Genomic DNA, 23,958 nt, shown 5'->3' on the forward strand with positions numbered 1-23,958 from the left:
GTGACCAGATTTAATCTTTTTTCAATAATACATAGCAAGGGCAAAAGAGTGATTATAGACAAACCATGGAGAAATTGACAGACTGGACTGAGGCCACCAGTGAAGGTTCTGACGGATAATAGAGGGGAATTTACCAATGACAAGTTCAGAGCCCTGTGTGGAAACATGGTATCCAAAGGAGGCTAGGCAATCCCATAACCTCCTCCCCAAACAAAGCCTTTTTAAATAATGGGCAGAGTGGCACTACAGCACTTCGTACATATGGGATATTAACCCAGATTCCGAACAAGGTTGTGCTCAGGATTTATTTATTACAGTTTATCATTGCATCGGTAATACAGCACAGTATAGCTATTGCCTTCGGTTGCTGGAATGTGGCTTTCAGTATTCCTCCCCATCCTCTTCCTCCTCCAGAGAGTCTGCTCCCACCTCCTCGTAGTCCTTCTCCAAAGCTGCCAGGTCTTCCCGTGCCTCAGAGAACTCTCCTTCTTCCATCCCCTCACCCACATACCAGTGGACAAATGCACGCTTGGCATACATCAGGTCAAACTTATGATCGAGCCGAGCCCAGGCCTCAGCAATGGCAGTTGTATTACTCAGCATACAGACAGCACGCTGAACCTTGGCCAGGTCCCCACCAGGCACTGCGGTGGGAGGCTGGTAATTGATCCCAACCTGATGACCAGGGAGAGAAAAAGAGAGAAAGTAGTTAGATAAAATCATTTGTCACACACAGAACTGCAGAGTTTAACACAATCTGCTACTGTACTAAATTAAACACACATCAACATCAACTCCACTTCTGCACTCATGCTGGGGAGACCCAGCCAGCCCAACAGCAACATGGAGCTGTCATTTGTCTGTAGTGAACAGCTCGAGCAAACTCAGGAATTTGTAAAGTATCAAGCATGAAGACACAAGGTCTCAACAGCCTTTCCCGTGTGTTAAAAGTTATCATTTTTTTTTAAAAACTTAAACGTTACATGCAGTCTGAGTGACCAGTAACTAGTCAGTAACAGGCAGACTGCTCGGGAATGACTGCCCATGGACAATCTTTGAAACCAGTTATATTACTCCAGCAAATAAACCAGGTTAGCTTTGCCCATTTGTCTTAAGTGGCTGTCAGGAAGAAGCAGGATCCCTGACTGCACAATTCCCTCCAAACCAGGCTACTGAAGGTCAACTCACAGCATCTACCAGGGGTTAACCCTTTCCTTGTTATAACCGCACAGAAAGAGGTTATTGAGCTCCTGCCACTCTGTAGAGCAATCCAGTCAATTTCATTCAAGTTGTGGGAGTCAATGCCAAGGCCAGCATTTACTGCATTTGCCTAGCTGCCCTTCTGACTTGCCACTTCAGAGGGCAGTTAAGGGTCAATCTCTGTGGGACTAGAGTCTCATATAGGCCAGGCTAGCTAGGGGTGGCATGTTTGTTTGCTTAAAAAAAGGACATGACTGAACCAGTTGGGTCTTTATGACAATCTGATGATTTATTATCACCCACATTTTTATTTCCAGATTCTTTCAACAACCATGGTAGGATTTGAACTTATGTTCTCTGGACTATTGGCCAGTATCACCCTAGATTAGGTCAGTAACCCGGGGCCTTGGCCAGCCAGACCAGGTCAGCTGCAGTCTACAAAAGCAGGGTGATCCAGAGAGACCCTGCTGACAAGTACTTCCCCTGGTCTAATTACAGCTTGAAGAGAACTTGTCAGATTTGGGTTCAGCTTCAGCAAGAATGGAATCACTGACTAAGGTTTAAGCCCTTCGAGAGACAACATTCACCTTGAACCCAGTCGGGCACCAGTCCACAAACTGGATAGAGCGCTTGGTCTTGATGGTAGCAATGGCAGCATTGACATCCTTGGGTACCACATCTCCTCGGTACAGCATACAGCAAGCCATGTACTTGCCATGGCGGGGGTCACATTTAACCATCTGGTTGGAGGGCTCAAAGCAAGCGTTGGTGATCTCTGACACAGACAGCTGCTCGTGATAGGCCTTCTCAGCAGAAATGATGGGTGCGTAAGTAACCAATGGGAAGTGAATACGAGGATAAGGGACCAGGTTAGTCTGGAACTCTGTCAGGTCTACGTTCAAAGCCCCATCAAAGCGCAGTGAAGCAGTGATTGAAGACACAATCTGGCCGATCAGACGGTTGAGATTGATATATGTGGGACGTTCTGTATCTAAGTTTCGACGGCAGATGTCATAAATTGCTTCATTGTCCACCATGAAAGCACAGTCTGAATGTTCCAAGGTGGTGTGAGTGGTGAGGATAGAGTTGTAAGGCTCCACCACAGCAGTGGAGACTTGAGGTGCTGGGTAAATAGCAAATTCCAGCTTAGATTTCTTTCCATAGTCGACAGACAAACGCTCCATCAACAGGGAAGTGAAGCCGGAGCCTGTGCCTCCCCCAAAACTGTGGAATATCAGGAAACCCTGGAGGCCAGTGCACTGGTCCGACTGAAAAAGTAAAGGAGGTTTAGTCAGTCAGTATCAACATTCAGCATTACAGCTTGCTCCCACCAGCCTACAGTAAATGAAGAATCTCAGTAACTCCAGGCCATACTTCACCAACTTCTCTATGTGTTGTTGAAGATCTGTGTATGCCACACACTTCCAGTATTAACCTGCAGGTCTGCATTTATAATGGCACTGTCACAAACCAGTCAGTACTTTTGAATTCTCAAATTTCTAACGTTAAGATTTTAAAACAAAACAAGGTTGTGTTTCACAGTAACATTGCCCCTTTTAATTATCTTGTGTTTTTAATGTCTTTTTTTAATCAAAGGCCTATGCCTCAAAAGCCTGGGCTTGATGGCCATATATTCTGCTCAGACTCCATTAACTGAAGGCAGATCCTTCAGTCTGGGCACATGTCGTTTGCACAATTTCAGAGAACGTATTGACAACATTCTGCCTCAAAAATGCTATTTGGTCATTTTTCAAAATGCTTAAAAGGAAAGCTGGAGGACAAATTTCAAAAACTTTAAATCAATCAGTTAGAGTTTAGTTCAGTGTTAAAACATCAAGGAGGAAGTGTGTGTGAAACAGAAATGGCAAAAGCCCAAGGAATCTCTCCAAAACCCAGCAAGCCCAACACATTCCATATTATATACAAACATTTTATATTATATATAATACATATAAAAACATTTCTTAATTCATTCTTGGGATGTGGGTGTTGCAGGCAAAGCCAGCTTTTATTTCCCATCCCTAACTTCCCCTGAATAACTTCTTGAACCGCTGCAGTCCATGTGATGTAGGTACACCCACAGTGCTGTTAGGAAGGAAGTTCCAGGATTTTGACCCAGCAACAGTGAAGGAACGGTGATATATTTTCAAGTCAGGATGATGCGTGGCTTGGAGGGGAACTCGCAGGTGGTGGTGTTCCCTTGTCCTTCCAGGTGGTAGTCGTTGTGGGTTTGGAAGGTGTTGTTGAAGGAGCCTTGGCGAGTTGCTGCAGTGCATCTTGCAGATGGTACATACTGCAGCCACTTATTTTTTATATACAACAAAAATATACCCCAGAGTATAATTTATAAAATGGTATTTGACTTACTCCCTGTGTATCATTGTTCTAATGTTATCTGTACATGGTCTCATTAAGGAAAGAGTGAATCCTCAGACTCATGAGCAATAGGTTCCTGCTGCTGTAGGAAGTCAGTGAGGTCCAATACTGAAAAATGGCCATGTTGTATGAAGAGAAACGGTATGGTCTAGAAACAGTCAGTTATTCAACACAAACTACTCTGGTATGAGCAATGATTTGACATCGGGAAGGAGACAGGACAGATGTGGTGAATAGTGTTCCACAAGAGTCTGTGCTGGGACAGCTCTCATGTCATAGAGTCAGAGTTATATGGCACTGAAACAGGCCCTTCGGCCCATCATGTCCATGCCGGCCATCAAGCACCTATTTATTCTAATCCCATTTTCTAGCACTTGGCCCATAGCCTTGTATGCTATGGCATTTCAAGGGCTCATCTAAATACTTCTTAAATGTTGAGGGTTCCTGCCTCTACCACCCCTTCAGACAGTTTATTCCAGATTCCAACCACCCTCTGGGTTAAATTTTTCTGCCTCAAATCCCCTCTAAACCTCCTGCCCTTCACCATAAATCTATGCCCCCTGGTTATTGACACCCCGGCGAAGGAAAAAAAAAAGTTTCTTCCTATCTATCCTATTTATGCCCCTCAATTTTGTATACCTCAATCAGGTCCCCCCTCAGCCTTCTCTGCTCTAAGGAAAACAACTCTAGCCTATCCAGTCTCTCTTCATAGCAGAAATGTCCCAGCCCAGGCAACATCCTGGTGAATCTCTTCTGCACCCTCTCCAGCGCAATCACATGTGATTTAATCAAAGGCATAGGCCTTTGATTAAAAAAAGACATTAAAAACACAAGTGGGGACTGGAACTGTACACAGTACTCCAGCTGTGGCCTAACTAGTGTTTTATACAGCTCCATCATAACCTCCTTGCTCTTGTATTCTATGCCTTGGTTAATAAAGGCAAGTATCCCATAGATTGAATCAAGCTATTAAGACTTAGGATCCTAGGGAACAATGTGGGAACTTGTAACAAGGACTGAAGGAGAGCACAGGCAGAGGCAAATGCAGTTCAATGGGATGCCTGAAGAACAGAAAACACTCCTTCCAAGTGAAAGTGATTTACTTGTACTTCTTTCAAATTAGTATACTGTATTCGCTGCCACAATGCAATCTCCTCTACATTGGAGACCAAACACAGACTCGGTGACCGCTTTGCAGAAAACTGCCATTCATCCACAAGCATGACGCCAAGCTTCCTGTCACTTGTCATTTTAATTCTCTACCTTGTTCCAACCCTTGCGCTTGGCCCGTCAGTGTTCCAATGAGGCTCGAGGAACAGCACCTCATCTTTCAATTGGGCACTTTACAGCATTCTGGACTCATGGAGTTCAATAATTTTAGATCATAACCTCTGCCTCCATTCTTTTTTTCCTTTTCTCATTGAGTCTTCCCTCCTCTTGCTTCACCAACCACCCTCCCCTCCCGCCACTCCGCTTCTTTCTTAATCCTTTACTTCGTGTTCAGATGCTGCTATTTGGCCATCTACACCTTATCCAAAGGCATCTTTTGTTTCCTTCCTTGGTTTTGTACCACAAAACCTTTTGTCATTAATCTCTCCTGCCATCCACACCATCAGACTTTCCCCTTTTGTGGTTCTTCCTTTCCTCCCCTCTCTCCGCCAACCTCCATCTTTCACTAGTGTAAAACCTATTACATTTCTAACCTTTGCCAGTTCTGATGAAAGGTCATTGACCTGAAAAGTTAACTCTTTCTCTCTCTCCACAGAACTGCCAGACCTGCTGAGTATTTCCTGCATTTTCTGTTTTGTTTGAGATAGGACTCCTTAAATGGAGTTAGGGAGCTGGAAACACGGGTCAAGAGACTAACTTGTCTCTTATCAAGTCACGTGACATTCCCCTGTCCTGCCTGCCCTCAATACTCACCAACTTTCGGACACGCTCCAACACCATGTCGATGATCTCCTTTCCAACAGTGTAATGCCCTCGGGCATAGTTGTTGGCTGCATCTTCCTTTCCTGTGATCAGTTGTTCCGGGTGAAAGAGCTGGCGATAAATCCCAGTTCTGACCTCGTCTAGAAGAGAGGAAGGTAACAAAGGACAGTCAACAGATTGCACATAGGAAGGGTGTTAAAATATGAAAAGGACAAAATAGAAAAAACTAGGAGTCAGCCTGGACTCAATTGAACACTGGAGGCAGAGCAGAGTCATGAGACTAAAACAAGAAATGCTGGAAATATTCAGCAGGTCCGGCAGCATCTGTGGAGAGAGAAGCAGAGTTAGTGTTTCAGGTCAGTGACCTCTCAACAGAACTGAGAAGGTTGGAAATGTAATAGGTTTTAAGCAAATAAAACAGGGGTGGGGAAAGAGATAACAAAAAGGGTGTTGATAGGACAGGGTCGCAGAGAATAACTGACCAGGTGGTCATGGAGCAAAGGCAAACAGTATGTTAATGGTGTGCTGAAAGACAAAGCATTAGTGCAGAGAGGGTGTTAATTGACAGAAAAATGGCCCAAAGCACAAACATGAAAAAAAAGTGGGTAGGCACATGGTAAAAAATGATGAAACAAACCAAAATAAAAAGTAACTAGAAATAAAAAAGGGGGGCCCCCGTCATGTTCAGTCCGGCAGTCTGTAGCATGCCTAATCGGTAAATGAGATGCCGTTCCTCGAGCTTGCATTGATGTTCACTGGAACACTGAGCAATCCCAGGACAGAGATGTGGGCATGAGAGCAGGGGGGAAAGTGTTGAAATGGCCAGCAACCGGAAGCTCGGGGTCATGCTTTCGGACTGGGCGGAGGTGTTCCACAAAGCGGTCACCCAATCTGTGTTTGGTCTCCCCAATGTAGAGGAGACCACATTGTGAGCAGCGAATACCATATACTACATTGAAAGAAGTACAAGTAAATCGCTGCTTCACCTGAAAGGAGTGTTTGGGGCCTGGAATAGCGAGGAGAGAGGAGGTAAATGGGCAGGTATTACACCTCCTGCGATTGCAAGGGAAGGTGCCGTGGGAAGGGGACAAAGGTGTTGGGGGTAACTGAGGAGTGGACCAGGGTGTCACGAAGAGAACTGGATTGCTGACAGGTGAAGATGCGTTTGGTGGTGGCATCATACTGGAGGTGGTGGAGGATGATCCTTTGGATGTGGAGGCTGGTGGGGTGGAAAGTGAGGACAAGGGGAACCCTGTTGCAGTTCTGGGAGGGAGGGGAAGAGGTGAGGGTAGAAGTGCAGGAAATGGGCCAACCACGGTCGAGAACACTGTCAACTACAGTGTTGGGGGGAGGGGGGGGGGGGGGTGGAAAAAGAGAGAAGAGATACTCGGTTGAGGAAAAAGGAAGATGCATCAGAAGCACTGTTGTGGAAGGTTGCATCATCAGAGCAGACCGGACTGAACAGGGAGTTCAAAAATTTCAGAGCATGACGGGCCCCCCTTTTTATTGTTAGTTATTTTTTTCTTTTTTGTCTATTGTACTATAGTTTGTTTCATCATTCATTTTTTTTTTTAACCATGGCCTACCCGCTGTTTTTTTTCCATGTTTGTGCTTTGGGCCAGGGCTGTTAATTTTTCTGTCAATTAATACCCTCTCTGCACTAACACTGTCTTTCAGCACACCATTAACCTTTGCTCCATGACCTTCTAGTCAGTTTATTTTTATTTTTTATTTAGAGATACAGCACTGAAACAGGCCCTTCGGCCCACCGAGTCTGTGCCAACCAACAACCACCCATTTATACTAATCCTACATTAACCCCATATTCCCTACCACATCCCCACCATTCTCCTAACACCTACCTACATTAGGGGCAATTTATAATGGCCAATTTACCTATCAACCTGCAAGTCTTTGGCTGTGGGAGGAAACCAGAGCACCCGGCGGAAACCCACGCGGTCACAGGGAGAACTTGCAAACTCCGCACAGGCAGTACCCAACTGTGAGGCTGTGGTGCTAACCACTGCGCCACTGTGTCACCCTGTCCTATCAACACCTTGCCTTTTCTTATCTCTTGCCCCACCCCTGCTTTATTTGCTTAAAACCTATTACATGTCTAACATTTGCCAGTTCTGATAACAGGCCACTGACCTGAAACATTAACTGTTTCTCTCTCCACAGATGCTGCCGGACCTGCTGAGTATTTCCAGCATTTGTTTTTATTTCAGATTTCCAGCATCTGCAGTATTTTGCTTTTATTTTACAATCATGAGACTGATCGCCAGTGTCAGGGCCCCCGAGTTATGAGGAAAGGTTCGAGGCATTCAGACTCTTCAGCCTACAAAGGAGCTGGACTTTGTTTGCCTCCCAATATTGGGCTCTGTGGCGGCAGGGGGGGGTGGGTGCCGGAAGATTGGAGCGGCACTAGCCTGCCACGAAACCAGACGCCGAGATTACCAGGCCCGATCTTCTTGGCAGCCGGGAAACTCCGTGGTGGGCCCTCTGCCGTTCTGCGAAGGGACCCAACTTTACATATTAAAATTAGCTGTTTGCATTAATTAAAATCTAATCCGCAGCGATCTTACCTGCAGTTCCACATCTTCAGCGCGACGGGCAACACTCACTTGCCTTCTCTTTTCCGTCCAGGTAAAGCTGGGGAAGGGGGTGTCTCGGATTGTGGAGGTGGTGGGGGCGTGGGAGAAGGGGTCAACTCTGTATTGGTAGTGTAGTTGAGGTGAGGGGGGAAAAGAGGAAAAACAGGGAAAATATGTATTTTTGGTGTAGTTGCGGGGGTGGAACGGGGGCAACTCTGCAGGTTGGCAGGCTTTTAAAAATGGCACCAGCGCCTGCACAGAAACAGTTGACACAGTTCACGGCGTAACCAAGGCCATCCCCGCCACGTGATTGGGGGGGGGGGGGGGGGGGGGGGGGGGGGGCATGGGGAACAAAAAACGGCTGCCCTGCACATGATAATGAGCCGATGGGCTCAAGATTGGGATGCCGTGTGGCCCATGCGTGCCAGCCGCCATTTTCTTTTTATGCCTGCCGTTGCTCTCAGCAGTGGGACTATAAAGTCCAGTGGCTGGAGGTGACTTTGAGTAAGTATTGTACAGAGGAGAATTCAGACTACTTTGAGAGGTGGTGGCGCAGTGGTAGCGTCTAGTAATCCAGAGCCCAGGCTAGTGCTCTGGCGACACTGATTCAAATCCCACTACACAGATGGTAACATTTGAATTCAATTAATAAATCTGGAATTGTAAACTCGTCTAATGGTGACCATGAAACCATTGTCGATTGTTGTAAAAACCCATCTGGCCCTTTAGGGAAAAAAATCTGCTGTCCTTACCTGGTCTGGCCTACATGTGATTCCAGACTCACAGCAATGTTGTAGACTCAAATGCCCTCTGAAATGGCCTAGCAAGACACTCAGTTTGGGATGGGCAATAAATGCTGGTCAGCGACACCCACATCCCACAAACGAATTTAAAAAATAAGTCAAATATTGGGAGGTGGTCAAGGGGGACAGGTTCACTGGGAAACATATTGTGCCCGTCTTCTCAGAAGATAAACCACAATAGAGGACAACTAAGTATCTAATGACAGTGAGGAAGTTAAGCTAATTATTAAAGTAGCAGTACTGGAGAAATGAATAGGACCAAAAGCTGACAAATTTCCTCGACCTCATGGCTTACATCCTGGGCGGTTGCATTGTCTTTGACCTTCCAGAATTTTCTAGATTCTGGAGAAATCTCTGTGGATTAGAAGGTAGTGGTGAATGTAACCCCAGTGTTCAAGAAATTGGCCGGGGCTGGGGGGTGCGATGAGAGAGAAAACAAGGAACCATAGGCCAGCTAGCTTAACATTAGTAGGAAAAATACTAGAATCTATTAAGGACATAGTAATAGAGCACTTGGGAAAAAAAAAATCACAATATGATTAATAAAAGAGAACTTATGTTTGACAAAATTTAGTTTCTTTGAGATCATAACTAGCAGGATCGATAAGGGGAAAACCAGTGAATGTAGTCCATATGGATTTTGATAAGATGCCGCAGAAGAGGTTGTTACACAAGATTGGGGGTTATAGATTAGCATGGATTAGTTAATGGACAGAAAACAGTAGGAATAAAAGGGTCACTTTTGGGATGGCAGGGTCTAACCAGTGGAGTGCTGCAAGGGTCAGTGCTGGGCTTCACCTAATTTACAATCTAGATCTATAACTTGGGTAAGGGCCCCGAGTGTAAAGTGTCCAAGTTTGCTGATGAATCAAAGTTAGATGGGAAAGTAAGCTACGAGGGAGACACAAAGAGGTTGAAAAGGGCTATAAATAGGTTAAGCGAGTGGCAAGAAGGTGCCAGATGGAGTATAATGTAGAGAAGTGTGAGATTATTCACTTTGGTAGAAAGAATAGAAACCTATTTTAAATGGTGAGAAACTATGACCTGTTGGTGTTCAGAGGGATTTGGGTGCCCTTGCACATGAAACACAAAGTGATCATGCAGGTACTGCAAGCAATTAGGAAGGCAAATGTTATGTTGGCCTTTATTGCAAGGTGGTTGGAGTACATGAGTAAGGAAGGCTTGCTGTAATTATACAGGGCTTTGGTGAGACCACACCTGGAGTACGGTGTACAACTGGGGTGAAAAAAATGACGACAGGGTTACAAAGTCAGAATACAGAGTCGGCCATTTAGGAGTAAAATGAGGAAGTCTTTCACCCAGAGGGTTTTGAGTCTTTTGAATTCTCTACCCTGGAGGACTGTAGATGCTCCATCGTCAGGTATATTAAAGATTAGCTTGATAGATTTTTGGACTCCAAGGGAATCAAGGGATTATGGGGGACCAGGTAGGAAAGTGGAGTTGAGGTCAAAGATCAGTCATGATCATAATAAATGGCAGAGCAGGCTAGAGGGGCTGAATGGTCTACTCCTGCTCCTATTTCTTATGCAAATAAAAATTTTAGGACTTCTCCATGCAGAGCGAGATCAGCAGTTGGAATGGATCACTAGTGATGGCCAATCAATTTGAACGATATCACAATCCAGCAGAAGCAGCAATGAGGGTAATTCTGGCTGGGTGAAAGTACAGGCCCAATGGGCCCTCTAGTTATCTCGAGAACTATACATTTGACAAGGTGTAGGCAGAGGAGGAACTAGTTTCAGTGGCTCCTGCACCTCGCCCCAGGATAAACACCTCCACCAGTGGATCCAGGCAGCCACACCCCACCCTTGCACCATAGCTTGGGAACACTTAGAAACAAACAGATTACACAATCCCAAACGTTCAGCCTCCACCCCTATCCTCACCATACACTGTCCCAGTCCCGGACACCCATCACCCTGTAAGGCTGACAGATGGATCATGACCAGGAGACAAACATAAAAGCTCTATTAAAAGAGGCAAAGGGCACTGAGCTCTGACTGACAGGAGATCAGAGGTCATACAGTCAGTCATTTACGACACAGGTGGTGGTGATTCGGCCCATTGAGTCCATGCTGGCTCTCCACAGAGCAATCCAGTCAGTCCTACTCCCCACCTCGATCCTCACAGCCCTAAATGTCTATTTACTTCAAGTGGCCATCCAATTTCCTTATGAAGTCATTGATCATCTCGGTGCTCACAAGGGCAGTAGAAACAGAGTTCCAGGTCATTACCACCCGCTGGGTAAAAAAAGTTCTTCCTCATATTCCACCTGCATCTCTTGGCCAAAACGGTAAATCTGTCTGTCGTCCTTGTATGATTAGTTAACGGGAACAGTTTTTCCCTCGTCAACTGCCCACAAACTTGTGATCCAGTTAACCCGTGTAACTGGGTAGATTTAACCCTGGGAAAGAGTTTTTCTCCTCCCCCACACAGGCAAAAAGGGGAAAGGTCAGAAGGAGGAGAGTAGAATGAGTGAAGAGTCATACAGCAAAAAACAGGCCCTTCGGCCCATCATGTCCGTGCCGACCATCAAGCACCCATCTATTCTAATCCCATTTTCCAGCACTTGGCCTGTCGCCTTGTATGCTATGGCGTTTCAAGTGCTCATCTAAATACTTAAACTTTGTGAGGGTTCCTGCCTCTACCACCCCTTCAGGCAGTGTTCCAGATTCCAACCACCCTCTGGGTGAAATTTCTTTTCCTCAAATCCCCTCTAAACTTTCTGCCCCTTACCTTAAATCTACGTCCCCTGGTTATTGATACCTCTGCTGAGGGAAAAAGTTTCTTCCTATCCACCCTATTTATTTATGCCCCTCATAATTTTGTATACCTCAATCAGGTCCCCCCTCAGCCTTCTCTGCTCTAAGGAAAATACCCCTAGCCTATCCAGTCTCTTCATAGCTAAACTGCTCCAGCCCAGGCAACATCCTGGTGAATCTCCTCTGCACCCTCACCAGTTCAATCACATCCTTCCTATAGTGTGGTGACCAGAACTGTACACAGTACTGCAGCTGTAGCCTAACTAGCATTTTATACAGGTTGTGTGTGACCAGATAATTTGTATTGTCAGTGTTTAACAGCACAGGAGTAGCTAAGCTTCTGTAGAGTAGTGCTAGATCAGGGCACAGGCACTGCAGAAAGTAACAGGGCATTGGCCTGCAGGACACATGGTTGTGCAACTGCTGTTTGTGTCTAAGCATAAACCTAACCTCACAAAAACATGTAACCTTGACTGTTGAACCAGATCTATAATACTGCAACAATAAACATACCTGCGTACCTATAAATGCCTGTCAGTTAATAACCCAGGTCCAATGTGAATGAATAATGAATGTTATCATGAATGATAACCGAGCTGCTGATTAAAGCTGTAATCACTGATACATCAGTCCCTGGTTTCACCAACAACTGACTGACCTGAAAGATATGTTAATTGGCTTAAGGTATAACTATTAAACTTCTCAGACAGCTGACCTATAACAGGCATCTCAAACATTAAAGACAGAAATCTGCCAAGCCTACACACCCACACAGAGATTTTTATTAATTACATGTGCCAAAGGAGTCCAAATAATCCTTCACCCAGTCTGAACAGGAGCATACATCCCATCACACCACTGGAGGAGGCTCCACACTGACATTAACAGAGGGCGGGGGACAATCTACCTTACAGACATTCCCCAAGATAAACCACAGGACTTTATCATCACATCCAGTCAGGCCACTGATACCCACTGCCATTTTGCCCCTTACTCCTTACCTATTACTGAAGGCTCCAGGTCTACGAAGACTGCCCGGGGGACATGTTTTCCAGCTCCTGTTTCGCTGAAGAAGGTGTTAAAGGAGTCATCTCCCCCGCCGATTGTCTTACTGCTTGGCATGTTCCCATCTGGCTGGATTCCATGCTCCAGACAATACAACTCCCAGCACGCATTGCCAATCTGGACTCCAGCCTGTCCCACATGGACAGAGATACACTCTCTCTGGTGGACAGGGAAAATAAACAGGGCATGGTCAGTGTGTCCCCACTCCAGCTCCCAGCGGGCAAAACCCTTCAGCAGCAACCTACATCCTCATTCACCTGTCATTGCCATCTGCATATCATTAAAATGTTCCAAGGTGTAGCAGCAATTAAACCAAAAGCTGAATTCTTGCTGCAGCTCAGGGCTTTGTGTTTCACACACGTTCATTCCACAGGCTATATGCCCACATTCTGTTACCAGGCTTACTGCAAACGACTCCTACAACTGACCTGGGGCTCAAGATGGGTATAACACTGATGTAAAAGATCCTGCAACAAGGCTTCATTGAGCCCAGTGCAGTGTGACTACACACACATCTGTTCTTGTGTCTGCAGCAAGGTGACTCACGGCTGCAGTGGAGATAAAAAACCAGGTGGAGGGGGGAGTGGGAAGGCACTTAAAACACAATAATAACGCAGCTTTAAAAACTCCTCAGTTCCAACAAGCCCTACAGTTGTGAACAAGACCTTATATGGGCTGACAGGGTGGTGCATTTGTGGAAAGTACAAGCAGTCAAACCAGCTCAACTTGCTAGCTGATCACTGTGGGCCCAGAAGACAAAAAAGGTTAACCCCTTAGCTTTGCTCATACTCCCACAATATTTAAGGCACAAAGCAGACAGAGTGGGGAGCTGACACTTCAGGAAGCATTTCACCTTCAGCATCATTTGTGGGCATTAAACGTGCCAGGACAGAGGACATAGTTCAGAAATACAAATACAAAAGTGCTGATAAACGTGAACTGACTGGGGTTCTTTTAGTAAAGGGAAAATGCTGCCTAACCCTCAGGGGTTAGAGCAAAGCAGCATTCCGAGCTCGGCGATACTATTATAACTTGGATAACAGATCTGGGGACAAGGAGAAGCAGCTTACACCAAGCTGCAGATAAATTTAACTGGCCCCCAACCACAAGGCATGGGAATGAAGAGAAAACTCAAAGCAGCAGAGCTGAGCAAACAGGGTGGCACAGTGGTTAGCACCGCAGCCTCACAGCTCCAGCGACCCGGGTTCAATTCTGGGTACTGCCTGTGTGGAGTTTGCAAGTTCTCCCTGTGTCTGCATGGGTTTTCTCCGGGTGCTCCGGTTTCCTCCCACAAGCCAAAAGACTTGCAGGTTGGGAGGTAAATTGGCCATTATAAATTGCCCCTAGTATAGGTAGATGGTAGGGAAATATAGGGACGGGTGGGGATGTGGTATGAATATGGGATTAGTGTAGGATTAGTACACCACTGACCACCTCCAGGCGCTTCCCCATTGTCTCTCGAGATAAGGAGGCCAAAGAAAGAAAATATAAAATGGGTGGTTGATGGTTGGCACAGACTCAGGGGACCGAAGGGCCTGTTTCAGTGCTGTATCTCTAAACTAAACTAAACTGAACAAAACAACAGCCTGATCACATCCACAGTGGGAAGGAGAGATTCCCAAACATGACACAGCAAACTGAACAGAAATCTCCGAGTCTGTGGCTGCAGAAACCAGACAGGTTCAGCTGCAGTCTCCAACTGCCTGACACTTCGCTGGAAAGGCAGCAAGCTCACTCAAGCAGGGCAAACACCCCACGGAACACCTACCCTCCCCATCCCCCCCCCTCCCCCCCAAGGCAAAACCCCTCCCCCCCCCACCCACCCAAGCAAGACCCACCCCAACCCCCCACCGCAGGCAAAATCCCTCCCCCCAGGCAAGAAACACCCCCCCCACCTCAGGCAAAATCCTCCCCTCCCCCCCAGGCAAGAAACGCCCCAACCGCAGGGAAAATCCTACCCCCGCCCCGCCCCCGGGCGACATCTCCTACTGCCTGACACTTCACTGCAGAGGCAGCAAGCTCACTTCACTGCGCCGCGCCGCCTCGCCTCGCCCTGCCCAGCCCCAGTACTCACCATATTGCCGATCCGCTTACCTCTCGCGCCAACTGCAAACCCAACGCTCGCAGAGCCTTAAATAGAGAGCAGCCGAGAGGGCGGGTCTACCGATGGAAACCATCCGCCTATTGGTCATAACAGGCCATGGGCGGGGCTACCAATAAAAATCTGCCGCCTTTCGCTCAGAAATAGGCAAGGGGCGGGGGTAACGCTGCAAACCTGCTGCCTATTGGTCAGTAACAAGCCAGACTGGAGCAGTTACAGCATTTCAAATAGATCCAAGTTCGTTTTAAATGACCGGCTGCATTGCTGACAACGCAAATGAAGCCTCATGCGCTCGTACATTCACTGTCTGCGACGTTTTGGCAGCTGCCAATAGTAAAGATGGCGCTGCTCAATATATCACAAAAATGAAAACAAATGAAACCAAAATGGCCACTTCTGGTCCCGGCAACAAGTTGTTTAATGAATTTTATTGATGATTATTTCAGGTCACAAACCCGAATTTTATATCAGTGAGCATCTTAAAAAGAGATTTCTAACATTTTGGAAGTTGGAACAGATAAATCCTGGGAGCTCGTGTTCAGCATGAAGACCGGCAGAGAGCTGCTTCTGTGTTGTAATAAGAGCCAAATCAACAACCTGATCCAGCATCCCCTCAGTGAGCTTTGTGTTTAGACCTGAGCTCCGGGATAGCTGCATGTGCAGGATTGTGTGTGTATTTCAACAGAATCCGTGCCCTCACCCCTTCCTCCCCCTCGTCCGCTCGCTTTCCCACTCTCTCCTGCTCACAGTCTCCCTCCCCTCCCCGCCTATCTTGTCAGTTTCTTCTACACTTCCTCCATGCGGGGAAAAAGCGCTGCGATAGTGGGAGGGAGCGGGGACCAGTACCGGGAATGAACAGGGCAAAGTACTGGGGCCCAGTACTGGCGATGCAACGGGGACCAGCACCGGGAGGGAGCGGGGCAAAGTACTGGGGACCAGTACTGGGAGGCAGTGAGGCAATGTACTGGGAATCAGTACCGGGAGGGAGCGGGGCAAAGTACTGGGGACCAGTACTGGGAGGGAGCGGGGCAAAGTACTGGGGACCAGTACCAGGAGGGTGTGGGGACCGGTATCGGGGACCTGTACCGGGAGGGAGTGGGGCAAAGTACTGGGGAGCAGTAATGGCGACCAGTACCAATCGGGAGTGAGGACCAGTATCGGGGACCAGCACCGGGAGGGAGTGGGGCAAAGTACTGGGGAGCAGTACCGGGCGGGAGTGAGGACCAGTATCGGGGACCAGCACCGGGAGGGAGTGGGGCAAAGTACTGGGGAGCAGTAATGGCGACCAGTACCAAACGGGAGTGAGGACCAGTATCGGGGACCAGCACCGGGAGGGAGTGGGGCAAAGTACTGGGGAGCAGTAATGGTGACCAGTACCAGGCGGGAGTGAGGACCAGTATCGGGGACCAGCACCGGGAGGGAGTGGGGCAAAGTACTGGGGACCAGTACCGGGAGGGAGTGGGGACCAGTATCAGGAGGGAGTGGGGCAAAGTACTGGGGACCAGCACCAGGAGGGAGTGGGGCAAAGTACTGGGGACCAGTAATGGGGACTAGTACCGGGCAGGAGCGGAGGAAAGTACTGGGGACCAGTATCGGGGACCAGCACCGGGAGGGAGTGAGGCAATGTACTGGGGACCAGTACCGGGAGGGAGTGAGGCAATGTACTGGGGACCAGTACCAGGAGGGAGCGGAGCAAAGTACTGGGGACCAGTACCGGGAGGGAGCGGAGACCAGTATCGGGGACCAGTACCGGGAGGGAGTGAGGCAATGTACTTGGGACCAGTACTGGGAGGGAGCGGAGCAAAGTACTGGGGACCAGTACCGGGAGGGAGCGGAGACCAGTATCGGGGACCAGTACCGGGAGGGAGTGAGGCAATGTACTTGGGACCAGTACTGGGCGGGAGCGGAGCAAAGTACTGGGGACCAGTACTGGGAGGGAGTGAGGCAAAGTACTTGGGACCAGTACCGGGAGGGAGCGGAGCAAAGTACTGGGGACCAGTACCGGGAGGGAGCGGAGCAAAGTACTGGGGACCAGTACTGGGAGGGAGCGGAGCAAAGTACTGGGGACCAGTACCGGGCGGGAGCGGAGCAAAGTACTGGGGACCAGTACTGGGAGGGAGTGAAGCAAAGTACTTGGGACCAGTACTGGGGACCAGTACCGGGAGGGAGTGAGGCAATGTACTTGGGACCAGTACTGGGGACCAGTACCGGGAGGGAGTGAGGCAATGTACTTGGGACCAGTACTGGGGACCAGTACCGGGAGGGAGTGAAGCAAAGTACTTGGGACCAGTACCGGGAGGGAGTGAGGCAATGTACTTGGGACCAGTACCGGGCGGGAGCGGAGCAAAGTACTGGGGACCAGTACTGGGAGGGAGTGGGGCAATGTACTGGGGACCAGTACCGGCGGGAGCGGAGCAAAGTAAAGTACTGGGGACCAGTACCGGGAGGGAGCGGGGCAAAGTACTGGGGACCAGTACTGGGAGGGAGCGGGGCAAAGTACTGGGGACCAGTACCGGGAGGGAGCGGGGCAAAGTACTGGGGACCAGTACCGGGAGGGAGCGGGGCAAAGTACTGGGGACCAGTACCGGGAGGGAGCGGGGCAAAGTACTGGGGACCAGTACCGGGAGGGAGTGGGGCAAAGTACTGGGGACCAGTACCGGGAGGGAGTGGGGAGCAGTACCAGTAGGGAGCAGGAACCAGTAACGTGGACCAGTACCAAGAGGGTGCGGGGACCAGTACTGGGAATGAACAGGGCAAAGTACTGGGGACCAGTACCGGGAGGGAGTGGGGAGCAGTACCGGTAGGGAGCGGGAACCAGTAACGTGGACCGGTACTGGGGAGGCAGCGGGGACCAGGACTGAGGACCAGTACTAGGAGGGAGCAGGGACCAGTACGACGGAGCCGTGCCGGGAGGGAGCGGGGTCCAATACCAGAACCGGCAGGGAGCAGGGAACAGTACCCGGCAGCAGTGGGGAGCAGTACTGCAGACCTGTAGCGAGAAGGAGCCAGGACCAGTACCGGGCACCGGTAGCAGAAGGGAGGGTGTTCAGTACCGGGGACCAGTACCGGGAGGAAGCTGGGAGCAGTACCGGGGAGCCGAAGTGGGAGGGAGAGGTGAGCAGTACTAGGGGCTGGTCCTGGGAGGTAGCGGGTCCCAGTACCGGGAGGCAGCAGGGACCAGCACTGGTAGCGTGAGGGAGCGGGTTGCAGAAGTAGGAGGGAGCAGGGGCCAGTACTGGGTACCAGTACCGGGAGGGAACGGGGAGCAGTACCGGGGATCAGAAGGAGGGAGCGAGGCTTTCTTACTGTAATTATAGAGGACCTTAGTGAGACAGAGTGGGGAGCTGACACTTTAGGAAGCATTTCACCTTCAGCATCATTTGTGGGCATTAAACGTGCCAGGACAGAGGACGTAGTTCAGAAATACAAATACAAAAGGGCTGATAAACGTGAACTGACTGGGGTTCTTTTAGTAAAGGGAAAATGCTGCCTAACCCTCAGGGGTTAGAGCAAAGCAGCATTCCGAGCTCGGCGATATTATTATAACTTGGATAACAGATCTGGGGACAAGGAGAAGCAGCTTACACCAAACTGCAGATAAATTAAACTGGCCCCCAACCACAAGGCATGGAATGAAGAGAAAACTCAGAGCAGCAGAGCTGAGCAAACAGGGTGGCACAGTGGTTAGCACCGCAGCCTCACAGCTCAGCGACCTGGGTTCAATTCTGGGTACTGCCTGTGTTGAGTTTGCAAGTTCTCCCTGTGTCTGCATGGGTTTTCTCCGGGTGCTCCGGTTTCCTCCACAAGCTAAAAGACTTGCAGGTTGGGAGGTAAATTGGCCATTATAAATTGCCCCTAGTATAGGTAGATGGTAGGGAAATATAGGAACGGGTGGGGATGTGGTATGAATATGGGGATTAGTGTAGGATTAGTACACCACTGACCACCTCCAGGCACTTCCCCATTGTCTCTCGAGATAAGGAGGCCAAAGAAAGAAATATAAAATGGGTGGTTGATGGTTGGCACAGACTCAGGGGACCGAAGGGCCTGTTTCAGTGCTGTATCTCTAAACTAAACTAAACTGAACAAAACAACAGCTGATCACATCCACAGTGGGAAGGAGAGATTCCCAAACATGACACAGCAAACTGAACAGAAATCTCCGAGTCTGTGGCTGCAGAAACCAGACAGGTTCAGCTGCAGTCTCCAACTGCCTGACACTTCGCTGGAAAGGCAGCAAGCTCACTCAAGCAGGGCAAACACCCCACGGAACACCTACCCTCCCCATCCCCCCCCCACCAAGGCAAAACCCTCCCCCCCCCCCACCCACCCAAGCAAGACCCACCCCAACCCCCCACCGCAGGCAAAATCCATCTCCTCCCCCCCCAGGCAAGAAACGCCCCACCTCAGGGAAAATCCTTCCCCCGCCCCGCCCCGGGCGACATCTCCTACTGCCTGACACTTCACTGCAGAGGCAGCAAGCTCACTTCACTGCGCCGCCTCGCCCTGGCCTGGCCCGGCCCGGCCCGGCCCAGCCCAGCCCCAGTACTCACCATATTGCCGATCCGCTTACCTCTCGCGCCAACTGCAAACCCAACGCTCGCAGAGCCTTAAATAGAGAGCAGCCGAGAGGGCGGGTCTACCGATGGAAACCATCCGCCTATTGGTCATAACAGGCCATGGGCGGGGCTACCAATAAAAATCTGCCGCCTTTTCGCTCAGAAATAGGCAAGGGGCGGGGGTAACGCTGCAAACCTGCTGCCTATTGGTCAGTAACAAGCCAGACTGGAGCAGTTACAGCATTTCAAATAGATCCAAGTTCGTTTTAAATGACCGGCTGCATTGCTGACAACGCAAATGAAGCCTCATGCGCTCGTACATTCACTGTCTGCGACGTTTCGGCAGCTGCCAATAGTAAAGATGGCGCTGCTCAATATATCACAAAAATGAAAACAAATGAAACCAAAATGGCCACTTCTGGTCCCGGCAACAAGTTGTTTAATGAATTTTATTGATGATTATTTCAGGTCACAAACCCGAATTTTATATCAGTGAGCATCTTAAAAAGAGATTTCTAACATTTTGGAAGTTGGAACAGATAAATCCCTGGGAGCTCGTGTTCAGCATGAAGACCGGCAGAGAGCTGCTTCTGTGTTGTAATAAGAGCCAAATCAACAACCTGATCCAGCATCTCCTCAGTGAGCTTTGTGTTTAGACCTGAGCTCCGGGATAGCTGCATGTGCAGGATTGTGTGTGCATTTCAACAGAATCCGTGCCCTCACCCCTTCCTCCCCCTCGTCCGCTCGCTTTCCCACTCTCTCCTGCTCAGTCTCCCTCCCGTCCCCATCCAGTCAGTTTCTTCCACACTTCCCCCATGCAGGGAAAAAGCGCTGCGATAGCGGGCGGGAGTGGGGGGACCTGCACCGGGAGGCAGTGGGGAACAGTACCAGTAGGGAGCGGGAACCAGTAATGTAGACCAGTACCGAGAGGGGAGCGGGGAGCAGTACTGGTAGGGAACGTGGACCAGTACCGGGAGGGAGCAGGGACCAGAATCGGGAAGCAGTGGGGAGCAGTACCGGAATGAACAGGGCAAAGTACTGGGGACCAGTACTGAGAAGGAGCGGGGAGCAGTAACGTGGACCGGTACCGGGGAGGCAGCGGGGACCAGGACTGAGGACCAGTACCAGGAGGGAGCAGGGACCAGTACCGGGGGAGTGGGACCAATACCGCGGAGCCATGCCAGGAGGGAGCGGGGTCCAATACCAGAACAGTACCGGCAGGGAGCGGGGAACAGTACCCAGCAGCAGTACCGGGAGGCAGTGGGGAGCAGTACTGCGGACCCGTAGCGAGAAGGAGCCAGACCAGTACCGGTAGCAGAAGGGAGCATGGTCCAGTACCAGGGACCAGTGCGGGGAGGGAGCGGTGTTCAGGAGTGGGGACCAGTGCCGGGGACCAGTGTGGGGTGGGAGCGGTATTCAGTACCGGGGACCAGTGCCAGGTGGGAGCGGTGTTCAGTACCAGGAGGGAGCGGGGACCAGTACCGGGAGGAAGCCGGGAGCAGTACCGGGGAGCCGAAGTGGGAGGGAGAGGTGAGCAGTACTAGGGGTTGGTTCCGGGAGGTAGCGGGTCCCAGTACCGGGAGGCAGCAGGGACCAGTAATGGAGTGATCGGGGAGCAGTACTGGAGACTGGTGCAGGGAATGAACTGGTAGTGGGAGGGAGCAGAAGCGGGAGGGAGCGGGGAGGCAGAACTGTGGACCAATATCGGGAGGGAACGGGGAGCAGTACCGGTTACCAGTAGGGAACGGGGAGCAGTACTGGGTACCAGTTACCGGGAGGGAACGGGGAGCAGTACCAGGGATCAGAAGCAGGAGGGAGCAAGGATTTGAGTACAAGCGCAAGGATGTCTTACTGCAATTATACAAGGCCTTGGTGAGCCCACATCTGTGCGCGGTTTTGGTCTCCTTATCTGAGGAAGGATCTTCTTGCCATGGAGGGAGTGCAAAGATGATTTACTAGGCTGATTCTTGGGATGGCAGGATTGACATATGATGAGAGGTTGGTTAGACTAGGCCTATATTCACTAGAATTGGAAGAATGAGAGGGGATCTCATAGAAACCTATAATATTCTAACTGGACTAGACAGGCTAGATGCAGGATGTTCCCGATGGCTGGGTAGTCCAGAACCAGGGGTCACAGTCTCAGGATATGGGGTATGCCATTTAGAACGAGATGCAGAGAAATTTCTTCACTCAGAGGGTGGTGAACCTGTGGAATTAAATATTATTCAAGAAGAGATTAGATATATTTCTTAATGTCAAAGGGATCAAGGGATATGGGGAGAAAGTGAGAACAGGGTACTGAATTAGATGATCAGCCATGATCTTTATTGAATGGGCAGAGCAGCCTGAATGGCCTACTCCAGCTCCTATTTTCTTGGGAGCAGGGGCAGGAGGGGAGGCGAAGATGTGAGGCCAAAATGACAAATGACCATTCCTTGCACATGTGCGAATTAGTCGTATTCACACAGCAAGCCAGGTGCTGATGTAGGCTGCGCATGCGCAGCATCATACTGACAGCAAGCGTCTGTTCTGCACTCGTGCAAATCTGGGAGCGCTCTGATGTTGCTGGCGGGGAACTTTGTCAGGAATCACTTTTCTTCCACAGGATGTGGGTGTAGCTTTCTAGGCAGCATTTTTTGTCCATACCCTAATTGCCCTTGAACTAAGTGGCTTGATTGGCCACTTCAGAGTCAACCACATTGCGGTGGGTCTAAATAACATGTAGGCTAGACCAGGTAAGGACGACAGATTTCCTTACTTCCCTAAAGGACATTAGTCATCTCAAAGCATTCATTTTCCACTTGTTAAGTGTGCAGCCAGGTTTATGTTAATGCTACTGTCAACATCTTCCTCTAAAATAATTGGTTCCAATGCTCCCCACTTATATATCACAACCTGTTGATTTTAATATTACTTCTCTTATCCCATTACTTTTTGCTTATGCCCAATTTTTACTCATCATCCCAATTATAACTAGTCCATTATGTCTTATCCCTCTCCACAAACACCCACTGAGCTATAACATAGTGATCCTCCGCCCCACCGCCCCCCCCCCCCAAACCAATGTGCGATATTAATGGTATAGCTCCTTTCAACCCCCCCCCAGTGTGGGAATATCAGTGGAACTGCCCCTCCCTTCCCCATTGCGGGCTATCAGTGGTACTATTTCCCCCCATCCCACCAATTATTGAATCATTGGTACAGTCCCCTCTCTTCTCCCCCCCCCACAGTGGTACCCCCTCCCCTTTTGTGGATTAGTAGTGGTACCGCCCCTCCACCCCCCCAAAACAATGCCAGGATCTGATTGGGCTGCTCACCACGACAGCACAGGGGCATTCAGAAGATTTTCTTTTAATAACAACCAAAAAATACAGCCGAGCTTGTCACCACAGTGCTGCACACGACCCAGAATACTGGACTGGTGAGCATGTCACAGTTGAAGAGCAGCTGTTTGAATTCTACACTGCGACTTGCACTGATACTTTTATGTAGCTTTCCATTGGGACACTATGTGGGGCAGTTACATGTCTGGTTCCCAGTAACAGGCTGCAGGCAGAGTGTGAACTGACAGTGAGAGACAGATCCATCCTCTCAGATGATTGTCCTGTGCCCCTGTGAAAATGCTGTCTCCTCACTTTCCACTATTCATGCTGCACACGATCCAAAGCCACATAAAAGCTCTTCTTGTCATCCAGGCAGTGCCCAGCCAATGGCCCAATTTCACAGTCAGCACAGACCAAATACTTGATGTTGTTCACATTCTTTGTGAAGCCCACATTCTCAAAGGTGTACATGTCATCAACGAACCAGTGCTCTTTGTAGCATGTCCCTTCTACTGAGCTTTCCTCGGTGCCCAGTGCCACCCTCTGCCTCATGGATGGAAGAAAGAGCTGCAAGACAAAACACACCCGTCAATTGCATGCCCACTCAGCACTGGTTTCACCTTGGCTGTGTGAGGGCCAGCTTGAGTCTGACTAAACAAAATGAATTTTTTGAGGAGGTCACTAACATGGTGGATAGGGCAGTATGTATGAATGTTGTCTATATGGACTTCCAGAAGGCATTTAATAAGGTTAACTCAAGAGATCACGATAAAAATAAATGCACACTGAACTGGAGGTACCTTGTGACATGGGTTGGGAGAGTGTGGAGGGACAATGCATATGTATTTCAAATAGGCAGCGTGAGTAGTGGTGCCCCAGACCTGTATTAGGGCCTCAGCTTTTCGACTATAATTATAAATGATTTAGATGGGCGGCACAGTGGCGCAGTGGTTAGCACCGCAGCCTCACAGCTCCAGCGACCCGGGTTCAATTCTGGGTCCTGCCTGTGTGGAGTTTGCAAGTTCCTCCCTGTGTCTGCATGGGTTTCCTCGGTGCTCCGGTTTCCTCCCACATGGCAAAAACTTGCAGGTTGATAGGTAAATTGGCAATTAGCAATTGCCCCTAGTATAGGTAGGTGGTAGGGAAATATAGGGACAGGTGGGGATGTGGTAGAAACATGGGATTAGTGTAGGATTAGTATAAATGGGTGGTTAACGGT

General features: G+C 49.3%; 2 protein-coding genes across 2 annotated transcripts in view; both read right to left on the reverse strand.

The window, feature by feature from the left end:
• Positions 1–291: 291 nt before the first annotated feature.
• On the reverse strand, positions 292–14,924 carry LOC137383761 (tubulin alpha chain, testis-specific-like). Its single transcript, XM_068056912.1, has 5 exons — positions 14,828–14,924; positions 12,690–12,912; positions 5,500–5,648; positions 1,788–2,468; positions 292–675 (listed from the first exon to the last, which is right to left on the reverse strand). The coding sequence occupies exons 1-5, from the start codon at positions 14,828–14,830 to the stop codon at positions 382–384; spliced, it is 1,350 nt and encodes a 449-aa protein (XP_067913013.1). The 5' UTR covers positions 14,831–14,924; the 3' UTR covers positions 292–381.
• A 7,827-nt stretch (positions 14,925–22,751) lies between these two features.
• Positions 22,752–23,958, reverse strand: part of rabif (RAB interacting factor) — a 16,139-nt gene continuing 14,932 nt past the window's right edge. Inside the window, exon 2 of the mRNA XM_068056909.1 lies at positions 22,752–23,306. Within this exon, the coding sequence (XP_067913010.1) occupies positions 23,058–23,306 (249 nt within the window). The 3' untranslated portion in view covers positions 22,752–23,057. The remainder of the gene's footprint in view (positions 23,307–23,958) is intronic.

The sequence above is a fragment of the Heterodontus francisci genome, chromosome 25 (assembly GCF_036365525.1).
Source record: "Heterodontus francisci isolate sHetFra1 chromosome 25, sHetFra1.hap1, whole genome shotgun sequence".
NCBI lineage: Eukaryota > Metazoa > Chordata > Chondrichthyes > Heterodontiformes > Heterodontidae > Heterodontus > Heterodontus francisci.

What these genes read in the sequence shown, in the direction of transcription:
- LOC137383761 (XM_068056912.1), bottom strand. An exon ending in TGGAGCGTGTCCGAAAGTTG is followed by an intron (nt 2,469 to 5,499) that starts GTGAGTATTGAG and finishes TTACTTTTTCAG; the next exon opens with TCGGACCAGTGCACTGGCCT. An exon ending in GGTGCCCGACTGGGTTCAAG is followed by an intron (nt 676 to 1,787) that starts GTGAATGTTGTC and finishes CCTGGTCATCAG; the next exon opens with GTTGGGATCAATTACCAGCC.